This window comes from Bos indicus, chromosome 6, assembly GCF_029378745.1.
Source record: "Bos indicus isolate NIAB-ARS_2022 breed Sahiwal x Tharparkar chromosome 6, NIAB-ARS_B.indTharparkar_mat_pri_1.0, whole genome shotgun sequence".
NCBI lineage: Eukaryota > Metazoa > Chordata > Mammalia > Artiodactyla > Bovidae > Bos > Bos indicus.
The window spans coordinates 102,765,729-102,786,301 of NC_091765.1; the positions used below are offsets into that span (position 1 = coordinate 102,765,729).

General features: G+C 37.0%; 1 protein-coding gene across 1 annotated transcript in view; it reads right to left on the minus strand.

The window, feature by feature from the left end:
* Nucleotides 1-20,573, minus strand: part of KLHL8 (kelch like family member 8) — a 70,902-nt gene that overhangs the window by 39,650 nt on the left and 10,679 nt on the right. The window contains exon 2 of the mRNA XM_019963066.2: nt 5,365-5,717. Coding sequence (XP_019818625.2) covers nt 5,365-5,571 — 207 coding nt within the window. The 5' untranslated portion in view covers nt 5,572-5,717. The remainder of the gene's footprint in view (nt 1-5,364; nt 5,718-20,573) is intronic.

Here is a 20,573-nt window from a genome sequence, read left to right on the forward strand (position 1 = left end):
ACTCACAGCTTTATGTTTTCACATATCTATTTCCATCTGGAAGTTCTTGATACTGAGAGGACATATCTTTTTTACTGAAGTATAGTTGCTGTACGTTACAGGTGTGCAATATTATGATTCACAATTTTTAAAGGTTATATTCTACTTCAGTTAAGTCACTCAATTGTGTCCGACTCTTTGCGACCCCATGGACTGCAGCGTGCCACACTTTCCTGTCCATCATCAACTCCCAGAGCTTGCACAAACTCATGTCCACCAAGTTGGTGATACCATCCAACCATCTCATCCTCCGTAATATTCTACTTACAGTTATTATAAAATATTGGCTATATTCCCCATGTTGTACAACATTTCCTTGTACTTATTCCATACATAAGTTTGTACCTCTTACTTTTATGTTCTTTTTAACATAGTAGGTGCTCAGTTTTTCCTGTATATTAATTATTTATTATTTATTATTTCCTGTATATTAACTGTATATTAATCAATAAGATAAGACAGTGGTATTTTAGCAATTATCCTGTTTCCATGTAACATTGTGATTATGTAATATAGTTGTGTTTCATTATCTGAGAACTGATTTTCAAATCAGAACTTCAAAAGAAAAGGCCTAAGGAATATTACAAGATATAAAATGGTTTTGCTTATAAATGCCCTTTGAGTTGCTCAGCCACGTCCAACTCTTTGTGACCCCATGGACTGTAGTCCGCCAGGCTCCTCTGTCCATGAGATTCTCCAGGCATGAGTACTGGAGTGGGTTGCCATTTCCTCCTCCAGGGAATCTTCCTGATCAGGATCTAATCTGTGTCTCTTGCAGTGGCAGGCATGTTCTTTACCACCGAGCCATGCAGGAAGCCCCAATAACTGAACAATTTTTCAATTGATTTAATTTTTACATTTGTAGTACTTTTAAAAAACTTGGCTATCCTGTGAACTATTCTTTTACAAACTGTTGTTCTTACGTATTTACTTCATTTCTAAGTATTGTATAATTCCATTAACATGAATTGTTGAAAACATACTAAATTTCTAAAAAACCATTAAAACAAAAACTAAAGTATACATTAAGTTGAAATGTTTACAGTTATGCCACTTAACAGTAACTCAAACTAAATGTCTGAGGACTACATTGAAATAAAAGTCCCTAAGACACAAAGCAAAAGAGAAAAAGCCTATATACCCAAGTCTCCTTTTACATCCATTTATAAGCTGTATTTTAATTTTTCAGTTTAATCCCATGTAGTAATTTTGCCTTTTTAGCTCAATTACCCAGTTTTTTCAATAATCCACCAATTTTAATCAGCCTGAGTAGCCAAAAATATGTTTAACTCTCAAAGTCAAGAAGGGGTTAAATGTTTAAGACTCAAGAAAATGTCTTGACTTGCAGTGAATTACCATATCACAATGTCTAGCCACATGGACTGTTCTACAGTGTTATCTCACATTTACTTAAAAAACTTGCACGATGAAAATAATAAATTTTAGGTAGCGTTTTGGTGATCAAATAAACAAGGATCTATGGATATAAATACTCAAATATCCCTTCTTCTGAGCAATATAAAAAAAAATAAAAATATTGACTTACTAGTTGAACAGACAAAAGTAGAAGTGATCATCATTTTATTAGAGTTAACATAAAATACTTAAGTGTTAAATATAAAATCACTTTCTCCTTTATCATTTCTTTTATTAGATTATGTCTGCTCTCCAGTCAGGAACTGTTACATTTATAAGGATAATAACTTTTATAATTTTTACCTCTTAGCAGTACACTACTCTACTTTTAAGTCATGTCTGACTCTGTGCAACCCCAGAGACGGCAGCCCACCAGGCTCCGCCATCTCTGGGATCCTCCAGGCAAGAATACTGGAGTGGGTTGCCATTTCCTTCTCCAATGCATGGAAGTGAAAAGTGAAAGTGAAGTCGCTCAGTCGTGTCAGACCCTCAGCGACCCCATGGACTGCAGCCTTCAAGGCTCCTCCATCCATGGGATTTTCCAGGCAAGAGTACTGGAGTGGGGTGCCATTGCCTTCTCCGTCACTATTCTAATGGAGCTCAAATATTTTGTTTCTCTGCAATCTTTCAGAGCACTATTCTTACCTGATCAGCTGAAAGTTTGATGGCAAATAATTGTAACACTTAAGAGTCTTGAACATGTTCATTAGAATCCTATAAATACTTATTAAAAAAAATAAATCACAGGAACTTCCCTGGTGGCCCAGTGTCTAAGACTTGGTGTTCCCAATGCAAGGATCTGGGTTCAGTCCCTGGTTGGGGAACTGGATCTCCCATGCCACAACTAGGACCCAGTGAAGCCAAATAAATAAATATTTTTAAAAAATTTTTAAACATCACAGAAACATGCAGTTTCAAAGTAAGAAGCTAAATAATATGAATGAAACATATCTCAGTTGTGGCATCAAGAGATGATGGAAGGGGTTGTCCTCCTTTAATAATCTCTATCAATCTCTTCAGGTAAATTAACTGTGATCTTTAAAAGGATAATGAAAAGGACAATGACATTCCTCAGACTAAATAAAGCATAAATAAAAGCATCTTTGTAGATGCTATTCTTGTTGATCTGTGACACATAATTAAGTATTATGAGTGCTATGCAATACCCCTTTTGAGACAATTTCCCTTTGTCTGTTCCCCAACCAAATTGTTGCCCTTAAGAATCTTCCCTCATTTATAATTTTAGTGTTACCAAGAGATATGCTGTTTAAAAATATTTTCACTAATAAACATAATATATAAATAAGTTTTACCTCTCTGGTAAACCTGGCATGACCTTAAGATAATATATAATCTCCTATGTGAAGCCTTTCCAATCACCTCTTAGATATAATTAATAGATCCTGTCTTTTGCTTTCATAAAAATGTCATAAAATGACAGGTACTAAATTGTATTTTAGTTAGCTGTATATGTATCTATCTCCAGCTAAACCTTAAACTCCCTCAATGCAAGTATAGCATATTATTCAGATTTATTTATACTCTCTGTGTACTGTGGTAAGACCTTAGTAAATAATTTGTTAAATGAACTTACTTGTTTCCAATTTAGGTGCTCAATTTGGAATTTAAAAACACACTAATGGCCTTACATATGCATAATAAGACAAACTTTGATAACTGCCTTTCTGAAATGTTTGTCCTAAAAGCAATAATGATCAAGGAAGCATGCGAATAGAAAAAAGATGAATATATCAAAGCATAATCCTCAAGGTTATATGAATGTAAAAAGTGAAGTTTATATTGAACAAAGCATTATAAACTACCCATAATCCTACTGGGTTTAGTTGTTTTATTATATGATAGTCAAATTCTGAAAGTTTAAGAAATATTGAATTAGAATTAAGAAATAAATCCAATAACAGATCTGCTAAAAGACTGTAATTCCTCCTAATGACAGGAACAGAATATACCATAGCAGCATTATCTGATCTCTTTGGAACAATAACAGTAGTACACATAATGATCCTAAGAATTTATTACTTATTATTTAATGTATTAAGCACTGTTCTAAGGGCTTCACATGTTAACTCACTTATTCCTCACAAAAATCTAATCATAATTTTACAGTTGAAAAATTAAAATCATAAAATTATGAAGTTTCTCATTCCTAAATGACCTCTGTCGCTGCTTCAAATGTAGCATTTTGGGGCTTCCCCTATAGATTCTTCTCAAGTTTTCATTTCAACCTATTGCTGAAGTCATGTAGTAAAACAAAGAAAAGTTATGAGATTAGTTATCGCTTGCCCTAAAATGGCTGTATCCATACTTCTCACTTAAGAAAGTTTATATGCAGTAGTTATTAAAAATTATACACTGATACAGTCAATAATATTTATTTTCCAGCTTATACTGACACACTGAACTGATAATTTATTAAATTCAAATAATCTATTTTACATTTTTATTTTTTGCCAAAGCTAGTGTGGGTCACTGAATTTCACAGTATGGTTGAAAGTTAGAACAACAGCAATTAGACTGAACATAATATACTGTACAAATCAAAGAGTTTAGGTGTTCCTTCATTAAAATGTATATAAGGCTAAATTTCATATAAAGTCAGTAAAATTATTTAATGGTCTTCTTCTCAATATCTTAGGACCTAGAAATATGTAAAAACACCAAAAGTTTAAGAATTAAAGAGAATATAGGTCATTTATTTACAGTATAACTCTATACTCCTGGACATTCTGAACCTGAAACTCAGAATTTATGCATTCAGTTTACAGACTTTTGCTGAATGTCCCCTGATCTGATTCTCCAAGGATGTCCTCAATCCCCACAACTCTGAGCTCTAAGACCTGACTGATCAGGAGCAGAAAGCAGAATCTAAGAGATCCCAAAGTGGCAAATCTCATGTTAAAAAACTCTGCATGGATGCACACAAATCCTCAAAAAAGCTTAATATCACAATGAGAGATAAGACTAATAGTAAGTAAGTACTTTAAATGAGCAATGAGAAACAATCAGAATACAGGCTCTTTCACACTGCTCTATCAATTTTCCAATTTTATTAAAACTGTCTTTGGTAGCAGAGCAACATAACCTTTGACACAGTTTAGTAAAGTCTTTTTCATCTAAGTCTAGGTTCACTATCAGGTATAAATAAATAATCTCACTTAAAAAAACAATCTCACTTAAAAACTTAAAATTTTAATCTCTGTTTCATAATATTGAAACAGATTAAATTACAAGCATATCTCGGAGATATTGCAGGTTCAGTTCCCGACCACCAAAATAAAGCATATCAAATGATTTTTTTTTGTTTCCCACTGCATAGAGAAATTATGTTTAAAAGACTCAAAAATGCTATCATCTGACAACTCAGGGTTGCCACAAACCTTCAATGTGTAAAAACAAAATAAAAATCCAAACAAAAATGCATTATCTGTAAAATGCAATAAAGCAAAATGCAAAAAAAGAGAGGTATGCTTGCACCAGAATAGGAACGTACAGTAAAACACTAGTGCAGCTACATACACAATAAAAAATTCCGACTTCTAAACAACATCAAGAGTAAGTGAATACATCAAGAGTTTTAAGTTAAAAGCTTATCAGGTCAGCAGTAATTTATTCATTTCACAAATAATAACTATTTGTTTTAGGGCTCCAGAACTTTCAGAAGTGAAACTAAGCAACAGTGAATATCAACATTTAACTAGTACAGTAACTTTTCTTATGTTAAGTTCCCTTTACTTACCCTTCCCCTTCAACAGAATAAAGGATTGAAAATAAAACCATTCTGATTTTAAGTACAGCACCAAAAATTTGCCTTGTGTGGTTATAGAAACCATGATTTTACACAATACACTGAAGAGATTGAAAAAAATAAAGAAAAAAAGGCAGTCTGACCTTCAGTGTGACATCACAGAGTTCTCCATTTTCATAAAACTGAAGAAGAGAACCATGAAAATCTTTCCAAGCTTCATTTGCTTCAAAGAGAAAGGAGTCTTCTCCATCACCATCACCAAGTGAAGATCTGTTCTTTATTTGCTGTTGTCTTTTCCCCTTTGTGAAGCGATTCCTAGCCTGTTTTGCATTCACAGCTTCTGAAGCCATTTGCAACACTTTTCTTTTAATATAGCTCTCTTCTGAAACATCCCATTTATTCTTTTGTAACGGATGGGGAGAAGGCAGAAGGTAGATACAGTCCACTAAACTTCACATATTTTTCAAAAACTACTCAAATGCCACTGTCCAGTTTGCTGAGATTGAAAGAAATAACAGAACACACATTAAAAAACAATGTCTCAAAAATTACTAAAAATGATAGTTTACCTATATATGTAATATGACCATATAAATCACTGCTGAAAAAACAGCAAGTGACTTTGTATTTTTACACTAAATGTTATGTTAACCACCTCAGCAAATTATTTTATATCAGTGAAGGGACTCTTTTAAAATCTAATTGGAAAATTATGGGATGATGGTAGAGCAGAAGCACAAGCAATCTGTCTCCCACATGGACAACAACTGCACCAGCAGAATCCGCCTGATGTAACTACTGTGGAACTCTGTGAAGTCTGCTGAAGGCTTACAACTTCCAGAAGAGGACTAAGTCAATAAGTTACGATTAATTTTGGTCAACTTCAGCTCTTTGTACAGTAGCAGCTGCCCACCCTCAGCCAAGTGGTAAGCAGCTGTCCCAGAACAGCTTGCAGAGTTTCCAGGAGCCACAGCAGGCAAAAAGGACTCTGTCCTCGGAAATGAGGGACCTCCCCTCTGATCGCTGCCTGCTACTTCTGATCACAGAGCTGCAGACAAGGGGTTGGCCTCCATTGCTATTCCACCTTCTCCCGTTGTTTCAAGTCCCTCCCTCTCATCTGAAGTGAATTCCAGATTTTCAAGGCTGGTGCCCTTCACCCCTTCATTTTCTTTATCCCCCTTTACAAGTAAAATACTAAAGACTAAGGCACTAAAAAACAACTGCATATGCACAGAAAATTATAAAGTGACCATGCATGCCCAGGAAAAGGCTCAGAAAAAAACTTGAGACATTAGGTTTATACCTCAGGGTGATCTTCAGTGTAGAGACAGCCTACAACAACAAAAGGCCAAGTAATAACAAAAAACAACAAATCTTAAGGAATAGGGAAGATCTGGTTTCTAGGGTTATCATATTATTAGATTCAAATGTCTAGTATTCAATAACCAAAAAAATCACAAGGCATACAAAGAAATAGGAAAGTATGGGCTATTCAAGGGGAAAAATAAATCATCAGAAACTGTCTCTGTTTGGGATAAATTCCATTAGCTCTCTTTCAAAGATTTTAAAACAATTGTCTTAAAGATACACAAAGAACTAAAGGAAGATGTGTACAGTCATTCATGTTAACAAAATGGAACTATCAGTAGAGCAACAGAAAACCTAAGAAGCAATCATAAAGAGATTCTGGAACTGAAAAGTATAATAACTGAAATTGAGAATTCATTAGAGAGGTTTGAAGGCAGACCTGGACAGGTAGAAAAAAGACTCAGCAAACTTGAAATTCAAACAAAGAAAATTATCAGGCCTGAGGAACAGAAAGATTGAAGATACATAAACAGCACTTAAGGGGACCTGTGGGACATCAAACAGATCAACATTCATATCATGGGAGTCCTGGATGAGTAAGAGACAAAGAAAAGCGCATAGAAATAATGGCTGAAAACTTCCAAAATTTTATGAAAGACATAAACATCTAATCAGCTTCAAAGAAGATGAACTCAAAGAGACATATTACAGTCAAACTTCCAAAAAAATGAAGAATTTTGAAAACAAGAGAAGTAAATCATCACACACAAGTGATCCTCAGTAAATTTATCAGTGGATTTCACATCAGAAACTCTGGAGGCCAAAAGATAATGGGCAGATATGTTCAAAGTACTAAAAGACAAAATCTGTCAACCAAGAATCTATATTTAGCAAAACTGTCCTTCAAAAGTGAGAGAGAAGTTAAGATATTCCCAGATAAGCAAAAGCTGAGGGAGTTCAAGATCACTAGACCTGGCCTGCAATTCAAGGAAGTCCTACAGATGAAAGAAATGAAGGAATACTAGACAGTAGCTAAAAGCCACATGACTATGAAAGTAATATACATGGACAATTGACAAAAGCTAGTATCACTGTAACAGCAGTTTGTAACTGTGCTTTTTTGTATCTGAGAGATGAATTTTTAACAAGTTATTAATGTAAAAAGCTACCATTACTGTAATTTTGGTTTGTAACACCAAATGTCAATGGATTAAATGCTCCAATTTTGGCAAAATAAATAAAAACACAGGATCCAATTATATGCTGTCTACACAAGCCTCGATTGCAATCCAAAGGCACAAAACAGTTGAAATGGAAAAGACTGAAAAAAGATTTCATGCAAATAGTAACCAAAAGACAGTAAAAATGGCTACACTAGTATTAGACAAAAATAAGACAAATGTTACAAGAAACAAAAAAGGAAATTATATATTAATAAAAGGTTCAATACAGCAAGAAGATATAACACCTATCAGACCAGATCAGATCAGTCGCTCAGTCGTGTCCGACTCTTTGCAACCCCATGAATCGCAGCACGCCAGGCCTCCCTGTCCATCACAAACTCCCGGAGTTCACTCAGACTCATGTCCATCGAGTCAGAGATGCCATCCAGCCATCTCATCCTCTGTCGTCCCCTTCTCCTCCTGCCCCCAATCCTTCCCAGAATCAGGGTTTTTTCCAATGAGTCAACTCTTCGCATGAGGTGGCCAAAGTACTGCAGTTTCAGCTTTAGCATCATTCCTTCCAAAGAACACCCAGGGCTGATCTCCTTCAGAATGGACTGGTTGGATCTCCTTGCAGTCCAAGGGACTCTCAAGAGTCTTCTCCAACACCACAGTTCAAAAGCATCAATTCTTTGGCGCTCAGCCTTCTTCACAGTCCAACTCTCACATCCATACATGACCACAGGAAAAACCATAGCCTTGACTAGACGAACTTTTGTTGGCAAAGTAATGTCTCTGCTTTTGAATATGCTATCTAGGTTGGTCATAACTTTTCTTCCAAGGAGTAAGCATCTTTTAATTTCATGGCTGCAGTCACCATCTGCAGTGATTTTGGAGCCCAGAAAAATAAAGTCTGACACTGTTTCCACTGTTTCCCCATCTATTTCCCATGAAGTGATGGGACCGGATGCCATGATCTTCGTTTTCTGAATGTTGAGCTTTAAGCCAACTTTTTCACTCTCCACTTTCATCAAGAGGCTTTTTAGTTCCTCTTCACTTTTTGCCATAAGTGTGGTGTCATCTGCATATCTGAGGTCATTGATATTTCTCCTGGCAATCTTGATTCCGGCTTGTGTTTCTTCCAGTCCAGCATTTCTCATGATGTACTCTGCATATAAGTTAAATAAACAGGGTGACAATATACAGCCTTGACGTACTCCTTTTCCTATTTGGAACCAGTCTGTTGTTCCAGTGTCCATTCTAACTGTTGCTTCCTGACCTGCATACAAATTTCTCAAGAGGCACGTATTAATGACAAGTCATGAAGATATATGGAACTAAAGCTAAGAAATGGAGAAATAGTCCTACAGTTAATAGTTGAAGATTTCAATAGACTTAACATAATAAACCAATGAGATCTAACAGACATATTCAGAATTCAACATATACTCTACTCAACAACAGCAGAATACACATTTTTCTTGAGTGCAAGCACATGGGACATTTTCCAGAAGAGACCACATGTTAGGCCATAAATTGAGACTCAATAGATTTTAAAAGATAGGTATCACACCAAGTATCTTCTCTAATCACTTCACAATGAATTTAGAAATCAGTAACAGAAAAATGAAAAATTTATGAAATTGTGGAAATTAACATAATTGTAAACTGATGGATCAAAGACGAAATCACAGGGAAATTAGAAAATACTTAGAGACAAATGAAAACGAAAACAACATGCTAAACTCATGAGATGCAGCAAAAGTAGCACTCAAGGGGAAATTTACAGTTTTAAAACACTTGGGGGAAAAAAAAGACATCTCAAATCAACAACCTAATTTTAAAACTTCAGGAACTAGAAAAAGAGTAATAAACTAAACCCAAACCTAGCAGAAGGAAGGAAATAATGAAGATTAGAGCAAAGAGAAATGAAATAGAGAACAGAAAAACAACAGAGGAAAACTGATCAAACTAAAAGCTGGCTCTCCGAAAAGATAAACAAAATTGACAAAACTTCAGCTAGATAGACTAAGAAAAAAGAGAAGGCTCAAATCACTATATCCAGAAATTAAAATGGGGACATTCCTACTGATTCTAAAGAATCAAAAAACACTGTAAGAGAAAATTATGAACTGTACAACTTGGATAACCTAGATGAAAAGGACAAGTCCCTAGAAACACAAAACCTATCAACACTAAATTACAAAGAAATAGAAAATCTGTTTTCTATTTCTATAACTATGGCCTATAACTAGTAAGGAGGCTGATCAGTAATCAAAATCTCCCAACAAATAAAAGCCCTGGACCTTATGACTTCACCAGTACATTTTACCAAACATTTAAAGAAGAACTAATACCTTCCTTTTCAAACTTTTCCAAAAAATTGACGAGGAAGAAACACTTCCCCATTTGTTCTACGAGGCTAGCATTACCCTGAAACCAAAGCCCACAAGTGTTGGCAAAGATCAACAGAAAACTGAAACCCTTGTGTACGGTTGGTGGAAGTGTAAAATGGTACCGCCACCGTGGAAAACAGTGTGGTAGTTCCTCAAAAAATCTAAAATAGAACTACTGGATCATGCAGCAATTCCACTTCTGGACATACATCCAAAGGAACACAAAATCCTAGGCATAGGTCCCTGTGCTATACAGTATGTCTTGCTGGTTATCTATTTTATATATATATATATATGTTATCCCAGCCTGCTAATTTATCCCTCCCTACTCCTTTCCCTTTTGTGAGTCTGAAAGCAAGGTCTTAAAGAGATATTTACAACCCATGTTCAGAGCAGCACTATTCACTATAGCAGTCCAAGTGTCCACAAACAAATAAATGGATAAGCAAAATGTGGTATAAATATATTATTCTGCTACAATGTGGATGAACGTTTAAGAACATTAAAGATAAGTGAGATAAGTCAAATAAAAGACTGTATGATTCAATTTATATGAGATACAAATAGTGAAATCATAAAGACAGAAAGTATAATGACTATTGCCAAGGGCTGTGGGGAGAGGAGAATGGGGACTTATTTAGTGGGTACAGAGTTTCAGTTTTATAAGATGAAAAGAGTTACAGGGATGGATGGTAGTGGAGATGGCCTAACAATGTGAATGTATTTAATACCACTGAAACATACGCTTAAAAACAGTATTATGCTATGTGTATTTTACCACAATAAAAAAAATCTAGGGGTTTCCCTGGTGGCTCAGTGGTAAAGTATCCACCGGCCAATGATGCAGACGTGGGTTGGATCCCTGATCCACGAAGATCCCACATGCCACGGAGCAACTAGGTCTGTGCACCACGACCACTGAGCCTGTGCTCTCAAGCCTGGGAGCGGCAACTACTGAGACCACACGCCTGAAGCCTGTTCTCCCCACAAGGGAAGCCTCCTCAATGAGAAGCCCACACGTCACAACTAGAGAGTGGCCCCTGCTCGCCACATTGGAGAAAAGCCAGCACAGCAACAAAAACCCAGCACAGCCATAAATAAATAAATTTAAAAAATGATTTAAAATATCTAATTTGAGAACAATTCAAGAGCACATTACTTTTAAGACATGGAATGCACTACCTCCAAAAACAGAAGCTATAAACTGGAAATTTTAAAGACTTTATCCAGTGACGCAAAGCAAAAATAGAGGGTATTTTGACTGAAACAGGCTTATGCTACATTTTGAAGTCAGCTCACGGTTCCACCATTTACCAAATGAATAACCTTGGGCAAATGACAACCCGCTAAAACTTTAGTTATCTCATCTGTGAAACAGAGAAGCCACTTATCTTAAAGAAATATTCTGAGGATTAGAGATACAGTGCTGCTAAACACAGACACTTGCATTATAAAATCTCATTTATTTTCATATCAAATTTACTATATTTATATAAAGTCAAATTTACTTATTATCAAAGCATATTTGATGAGTATTCACACCATGAACAGTTCTATGCTACATTCTACTTTAGTGATAGTAACAAAGAGATTTTAAGTTAAAATGTGTGATTATGTACTTACTGGCTATGTGTGAGGTTTTTTTTTGAGGGCCCTGCTAACCTTATTCATCTGTAAACAGGTATATCTATCTACTTCATAAGACTATTCTAAAAATTAAATCAAATGCAATAATGGATTTACAAGCACTTATGAAATTATAAACCATGTTGCAAATACTGGTATTATTAGCATGGAAGCTTCACTTTATGTTGTTTCTGCAAACAATAAATACCTTAACTAGTCTTTTCCTATATTAGCCTCTTTATTATTAATTGCATCAACAACTGTTTCTAGCTTTTGACAGGGACCAAAATGTTCAATGTAAGATTACAGATTATAGTTATTAATATCTTCTTAAAGTTACTGTGGTGGACACAGAACAGTGACCCCCCGCCATGAGTCATGCTTTCATATAATCCTGAGGATAAGACCCACCTGTGACTTGCTTCTAACCAACAGAACATGGAAAGGTGATGAAGTGTCACTCGCTTGATTATGTTGCATTATATAAGATTGAACAGACTGAAGTGAGAGGGTCACCTGCAAGCCTTTAAGGAGCCAAGTGCCATGGATAGAGAACCCTGCAGCAAGAAACTACAGGCAATCCCCAGGATCGGAGGGAGTTCTCCACCTGTCAGTAAAACATTAGGGTCCTCAGTCACACTGCTGCAAAGAAATTATCCCAACTTTCTAAATGAATTTGGAAGTAGACTGTTTCACAGTTAAGCCTCCACATGATAACACAGGTCAGCACGCTCACTGCAGCCTTGTGAAATCCTAAGCAGAGGACCCAGATGAGTTGTATCCAGATTCCTCACTCCCAGAAACCATAAGATAATAGTTAACGTAATTTTTACTGCAGTATAGTTGCTTTACAATGTTGTGTTAGTTTCTATTATAAAGCAAAATGAAACAGCTATAAATATACATATAGATCCCCTCTTTTTGGATTTCTTTCCCATTTAGGTCACCATAGAGCACTGAGTAGTTCTCTGTGCTATACGGCAGGTTCCCCTTAGTTATGTGTTTCATACACAGTAGTGTATATATGTCGATCCCAATCTCCCAATTCATCCCACCCTCTTCCACCTTCCCCCTTGGTATCTAAAGTAGTCATATGCTCATGAAAAAAATAAACTGTGTTTGTCAGAGGCAGAGGGGTGGGGAAAAAGAAGAGTTATTGTTCAATAGATATACGTATTTCTGTTTTGCAAGATGGAAAGTTCCAGAAATGTGTTGCACAACAATGTGTACATAGTGTTTTAAGACTAATGTCAGTCAGTCAGTTCAGTTGCTCAATCATGTCCGACTCTTTGTGACCCCATAAACGCCAGGCCTCCCTGTCCATCACCACCAACTCCCGGAGTTCACCCAAACTCATGTCCATTGAGTCGGTGATGCCATCCAGCCATCTCATCCTCTGTCGTCCCCTTTTCCTCCTGCCCTCAGTCTTTCCCAGCATCAGGGTCTTTTCAAATGAGTCAGCTCTTCGCATCAGGTGGCGAAAGTATTGGAGTTTCAGCTTCAACATCAGTCCGTCCAATGAACACCCAAGACTGAGCTCCTTTAGGATGGACTGGTTGGATCTCCATCTACAGTACAAGGGGCTCTCAAGAGTCTTCTCCAAAACCACAGTTCAAAAGCATCAATTCTTCGGCGCTCAGCCTTCTTCACAGTCCAACTCTCACATCCATACATGACCACTGGAAAAACCATAGCCTTGACTAGATGGACCTTTGTTGGCAAAGTAATGTCTCTGGTTTTTAATATGCTGTCTAGGTTGGTCATAACTTTTCTTCCAAGGAGTAAGCATCTTTTAATTTCATGGCTGCGATCACCATCTGCAGTGATTTTGGAGCCCAGAAAAATAAAGTCAGCCACTGTTTTCCCATCTATTTGCCATGAAGTGATGGGACCAGATGCCATGATCTTCGTTTTCTGAATGTTGAGCTTTAAGCCGAATGTTGAGCTTTAAGCCAACTTTTTCATTCTCCTCTTTCACTTTCAACAAGAGGCTCTTTAGTTCCTCTTCACTTTCTGCCATAAGGGTGGTGTCATCTCCATATCTGAGGTTATTGATATTTCTCCCGGCAATCTTGATTCCAGCTTGTACTTCTTCCAGTCCAGCGTTTCTCATGATGTACTCTGCACAGAAGTTAAATAAGCAGGGTGACAATATATAGCCTTGACGTACTCCTTTTCCTATTTGGAACCAGTCTGCTGTTCCATGTCCAGTTCTAACTGTTGCTTCATGACCTGCTTATAGATTTCTCAAGAGGCAGGTCAGGTGGTCTGGTATTCCCATCTCTTGAAGAATTTTCCACATTTGATTGTGATCCACACAGACTAATGTACTGTACACTTAAAAATGGTTTAGATGGGCAGTTTTATGTTGTGTCACTACATACTGACAAAAGGGTCAATTCCCTAAGGATATAATAATTTTAAGTGGTAGAGTCAGGACTCAAACTTAGCCAGCAGGACACTTTCCAAATGTCTGTGCTGTTAATCCCTGCATTATGATTCAGAGCATACCGCAAGTGAAAGAGAATCACAGAACAAAAAAATACATGAAAAGTCAAATTCTCTACCCTCTCCCCTCTAAAATCAGCTATTTTTTCTAATTCCTCTGCTTTTGCAAGTGGCAATGCCATTTTTTCAGCTGCCCTCATTCAAAAACCTGAGCCATATCTGACTGCTTTTCTGATTTACATAACCTATTAATTTCAATTCCCCTGATTTCTACTTGGGAAAAATCTCTCCCCCATTTGTCTTTCTTCCTACTCTCCCTAAACTCTCCTCTCTTTCACTGCACTCTAATTCAGACTCCTGCATCTTTCATTAACCAGTCACTATGCCTCTCCATCCCAACCCGAAACATCTACGTAGGACCACCAGACTTATGTGGCTGTGTCACTTCCAAGCTGCTTAATGTTATGCATTTCAGCAGCTTATCCAGGCGTTCAAGGCTCTTCTTGCTCTGACTCCAGCCTACCTTCCAATCTTTTCCTCCACTAAGTTTTGACATAAAATAGGAAAAAGGGGAAACACTACTTACTAAACCACTGAGTGTCACGTATTTTCCCAGAAATCTTACAGATACAGCTGTCCTTCAGTATCCACAGAGGAGTAGTTCAAGAACCTCCCTCAGATACTAAAACCAGATGATGCTCAAGTGTCTTATACAAAATGGTAGAATACAGTTGGCCCTCCGTTTACACAGAATCCACAGACACAGAGGGCTGACTATACTCTCATTTAAGCATCACGAAGTGGCACTAGTGGTAAAGAACCAACCTACCAATGCAGGAGACACTGAGCTTGATCCCTGGGTCGGGAGGATCTCCTGGAGGAGGGCATGGTAACCCACTCCAGTATTCTTGGCTGGAGAATTCCATGGACAAAGGAGCCTGGCGGGTGGCAGTCCATAGCGTCGCAGAGTTGGACACAAACTGAAGCGACTTAGCACGCACATCCACGACACTACAGATGGCCTAAACATCCCTGACTTGCCCTGTCACACAGGTAGAAAATTGTGGAAGCTAGGGTTTCAGTTCAGTTCTGATTCAGTTCATTCTTCTACTATTTCACAGATGTCATTATTCCACTTTCCTCAAGTATATGCACAAGCCCTCAAAGCTTCTCCGCATGCAGAAGGATGTGAAGGCCTAGTTTATTAAGTAATGTTTCTTCCACGACGTCTCTAATTCTCCCAATAAGACGTGATCTCCCTTCTATGAACATAGACTGTACTTCTCTAGTTTGTTCACTGTCTTCCTCTTGTGTTTTAGACTTATCTACCTAACAGTGTGAACTGAGATTATGTCTCAAAGACACCCATTTATCTTACCCACATGAGCTTGCATCATATGTGACTGAATTAACCTGATTCTTGTGGGCTGGGTGTTTTTTCCCCCAAATTTAAAAAAACCGAGTCAGTTCTCCATTACTGGTTAGCCTCATGAGTCTTCTTTCATCTAGAACTTTTGTCATACTGTATTTCATGTCCTAAGTGGGTATTGTGACTGTAGGTATCATTAATATCTCATTTAAACTTCACTAGGTTTAAATATACTCAATTTAAAACTATCACACATTTTCCCCCTTATATCAAACTACTCTAGCTCTGTCTAGTAGAAAGTTTTATTATGGTCATAAAATAATTTCCTTTGTCAGAGGACTGCTCTATCAAAAGGGTATTAGCAAATACTCATTTTCATAAAATTGCTTTTATATTTGATGTTAGATTTGGGCAAGAGACAAGAGCTCAAAAACTTTCATACCAAATTATTTTAAAATGGTCTTTTTAGGGACTTCCTTGGAGGTCCAATGGTTAAGACTCCATGCTCCCAATGCAGGGGGTGAAGGTTCGATCCCTGGTTGAAGAACCAAGATCCCACAAGACCTCTGGTGTAGCCAAAAAAAAAAAAAAAATTTTAATGGTGTATTTAAATAATCCAGTGTCTTGAATTTTTAAAAAATTTTGTTATATATAATAGAACAGGAAGCCAGGAACAGGAAAAGAATATTTACTGTAAAACACTTCACTCTATAAGTCTCATCAGTCAGCTAAGTTCTTTAAAGAACACAAATTTGTAATGAGTTAAAGTGTAACTCCACCTAAACTCTAACCCAGAATTATTTTTAATGTACCTAAGATTCTCTTAGAAAGAAAAAAAAGATACTCCTTCCCCAAATATTTGTTGTTCAGTCGCTAAGTCGTGTCCGACTCTGTGACCCCATGGACTGTAGCACCCAAGGCTTCAGTGTCCTTCACTATCTCCCAGAGTTTACTCAAATTCATGTCCACTGAGTTGGTGATGTAAGAGTTTATAAACACAACAGAAAAAAAGAGGGATGGTCCACAGAGTCTTTTTCTATCACACTCTGGTACATTATGGGGCTTCCCAGGTAGCACTAATGGTAAAGAACCCGCCTGCCAATGCAGGAGACGTAAGAGACTTGGGTTCAATCTCCTGGGCTGGGAAGATCCCCTGGAGGAGGCCATGGCAACCCACTCCAGTATTCTTGTCTGGAGAATCCCATGGACAGAGGAGACTGGCAGGCTATGGTTCATAGGGTGGCAAAGAGTCAGATATGACTGAAGTGACTTAGCACTGGTACATTATGGCACTAAAACAGGTAGGAAGTTAAGATCATTTTTTTGTTCCTCTAAGTGCCAATAAAGTCATATCAACCAACAGCTGAAGACTAAAGTACTTCAAAAAGAAGAACATAGGTTTTACTGATTCACTGCAGAAAATACCTAACAAAAATGTATTTTTTTTTACATGTAAACACAACAACTTGCAATAATCAGAGAAAAGAGGACTTACAGCAAAAGCATAAAGGTACAACTGTAATAAGTCAGTCCACTTTATACTGTTTTTCAAACTTCTTTGCATTTATACTAGTAGAAAGAATTCTAAATGGCACTTTGAGGACTTCTCTGGTAGTCCAGTGGTTAAGAATCTGCCTTCCAATGCAGGGTACACAGGTTTGACCCCTGGTCTGGGAACTAAGATCCCACATGCCACAGGGCTACTAAGCCCGAGTATCAACGACTGAGCCTGTGCACTCTAGAGCCTGTGCTCCATGACAAGAGAAGCACTTCGACTGAAAGCACCTCTAAAGACAACTCAGAGCTATACAGTTACTGATGCAGTACCTACTACAGGCAGCAACAGTGCTAGGAGACTCAAGCTTCCTTAAAAGAAGTTTGGTTTGTACTCTTTACAATTCAGTTAGATGAAGACTTTAAATGATAGAAAGTATTTTATTTTACAGTGGTTTCTGATTTCAGAGCCACATCTTAAAGTTGACAGAGAATGTGTATTTATCAAAATTAACGTGTATATTTGTGAAATAAGATGGTAAACCCCACCTTATGTTGTGCAGAGAAAAACCTGACTGCATATAATTCTCTACACACTTCATGCTATCTTTCTGTCTTTGTTCAGGCTATCTTCTCATTTTGAAATGCCCTTAAAGCAACATCCATCCTTCCCAGCTGACTCTTAACTCATTTTTATAAGACTCAACTCAGGTTTATTTGCTCAAAAAGGCCCTAAAAAAATCTCCCTTATTCTTAGCCTGGATTGGGTGTACTTCCTCTGTGCTCCTGTAACAAATGAATATCTTTTTCATTGTATTTATAAAGCAGATTATACCATCAGATCAGATCAGATCAGTCGCTCAGTCGTGTCCAACTCTTTGCGACCCCATGAATCGCAGCACGCCAGGCCTCCCTGTCCATCACAAACTCCCGGAGTTCACTCAGACTCACGTCCATCGAGTCAGTGATACCATCCAGCCATCTCATCCTCTGTCGTCCCCTTCTCCTCCTGCCCCCAATCCCTCCCAGCATCAGAGTCTTTTCCAATGAGTTAACTCTTCACATGAGGTGGCCAAAGTACTGGAGTTTCAGCTTTAGCATCATTCCTTCCAAAGAAATCCCAGGGCTGATCTCCTTCAGAATGGACTGGTTGGATCTCCTTGCAATCCAAGGGACTCTGAAGAGTCTTCTCCAACATCACAGTTCAAAAGCATCAATTCTTCGGTGCTCAACCTTCTTCACAGTCCAACTCTCACATCCATACATGACCACAGGAAAAACCAGAGCCTTGACTAGATGAACCTTTTTTGGCAAAGTAATGTCTCTGCTTTTGAATATGCTATCTAGGTTGGTCATAACTTTCCTTCCAAGGAGTAAGCGTCTTTTAATTTCATGGCTACAGTCACCATCTGCAGTGATTTAGGAGCCCAGAAAAATAAAGTCTGACACTGTTTCCACTGTTTCCCCATCTATTTCCCATGAAGTGATGGGACCAGATGCCATGATCTTCGTTTTCTGAATGTTGAGCTTTAAGCCAACTTTTTCACTCTCCACTTTCACTTTCATCCAGAGGCTTTTGAGTTCCTCTTCACTTTTTGCCATAAGGGTGGTGTCATTTCCATATCTAAGGTTATTGATATTTCTCCCGGCAATCTTGATTCTAGCTTGTGTTTCTTCCAGTCCAGAGTTTCTCATGATGTACTCTGCATGTAAGTTAAATAAACAGGGTGACAATATACAGCCTTGACGAACTCCTTTTCCTATTTGGAACCAGTCTGTTGTTATACCATACTCAACCTTTATTCAAATTTATAATACTTGTAATAATTGCCTGATTACTATTAGTATTTCCAGTAACACTAAGTCCGCAAAACATAGGCAATTTCTACTCACTTCTACTAGGCCCATGTTGAGCACAGCATACAGTTAGCAGAGGTACTAAAAATACTTTCCAAACAAACAGAATAGTTACGAACCCTGGAGACTCTTTTTCTATTATCTAAATCAACATATAATTAAATTACTTTAACCCTGAATTCTGGATGTATTATTTTAACAATAATCACAAAGGATGTCACTTAGCAAAGACATTTTTCAATTATTTCATTACAAAGATTAATATGTTAAATTCATTTTTTAACTTTTAAGTCAGAAAAAATTAAGCTACACTCATTATTTCCTCTTTTTTTTTTTTTTAACAAAAGCAAATAGCAGAGATTTAAAAAATTTTAATTTCATTTATTTATGGGTGCCCTGGGTCTTTGTTGCTGTGCATGGGCTTTCTCTAGCTGCAAGAAGCGGGAGCTACTCTCTAGTTGCTGTGCACCAAGATTTTAAATTTTGAATCAGATGATCCAGAAGAAAATATATTGTGCCAATAATTAAAGGAGAATCTGCTTCTTTGACAAACTGAATTGACAAGCTTCAGTAGTTCCTACTCATTAAAGATACAAATAACTTCCAAAAATTTACTACTATGACTTACAAAAAAACGTTTTTCTTAGCATATATTAGAGACAATTGTTATTTGTTATGTCTGCTTGTTAAACACTACTGTCATTTTCAGGATCCCTAAACAACATTTTCACTATACTGAATATTTTGTAAGATGTTTCTATTTTAAGGTCTGTTTTATTAAAAAGGCATTCTACTCCAGTTCCACTACCCATAATCATTGCCTGTTTGATTTAGACCACTGCATTTATTACAATCATAATAGTTTAAAAGTCTAGTATAAAATAACTTGCTTTAAAAAGGACTTGAATTTTATCTAATTCGTGAACTACATTTGTGAACTCTTAAAGAGTCTCTATTATTATTTTTACTTAAGAATGTCAGAAAAGTCACAGGGTTGTACTCAAATAACAAATGATAATTATCTGAATAAAAACGAAGTCTACTAAAAAATTAATTCACCAATAATTTGTTTCCAAGCGTCCAAAATTGGGATACTTCCCATTCAATATATGAAACAAAACACAAAGCTAAGTAAGAATTATTATATACTCCAGTGAGAGCCCTGCTGGTCAAGCACACTCTGAGTAGAGCACACCGCTAATCTCAGCTTGGAAGGGAGTGTGGTGCTTAGTGGCTGGTGAGCTTTCAGAGGCTTGCAAAATCTTATTCACTACGTTGTTACTGATTCATTCAACAGACTTAAAACCAACGCTAAAGAACTGTCATTTATTAAGTAAGCCAATTTCAAACTGGTTCTGATGACTAATTGTTACCATGGCTATATGAGAATCAGTCTTCTCTTAGGAGTTTGGGAACTCCTTTTGTCTTAACAAAATAAACACATAAGCCAACACACACACACACACACATATATATATACTAAAGGATATGATATATACTGGTCATATGATTTTATAACATTTCACAAAAAAACCCAAACACTGTCAGTGTTAAGGATAAATACCATTCGCCTTATATTTAATCATTCAGTCAGTCATCAGATGTTATATTGCAGGTTTTGGAAATTCACAGGTGAACACGCAAAGCAACAAAAAAGGGCGTTAGAGCAGTGCTATTCAAAGTGGGTCTGG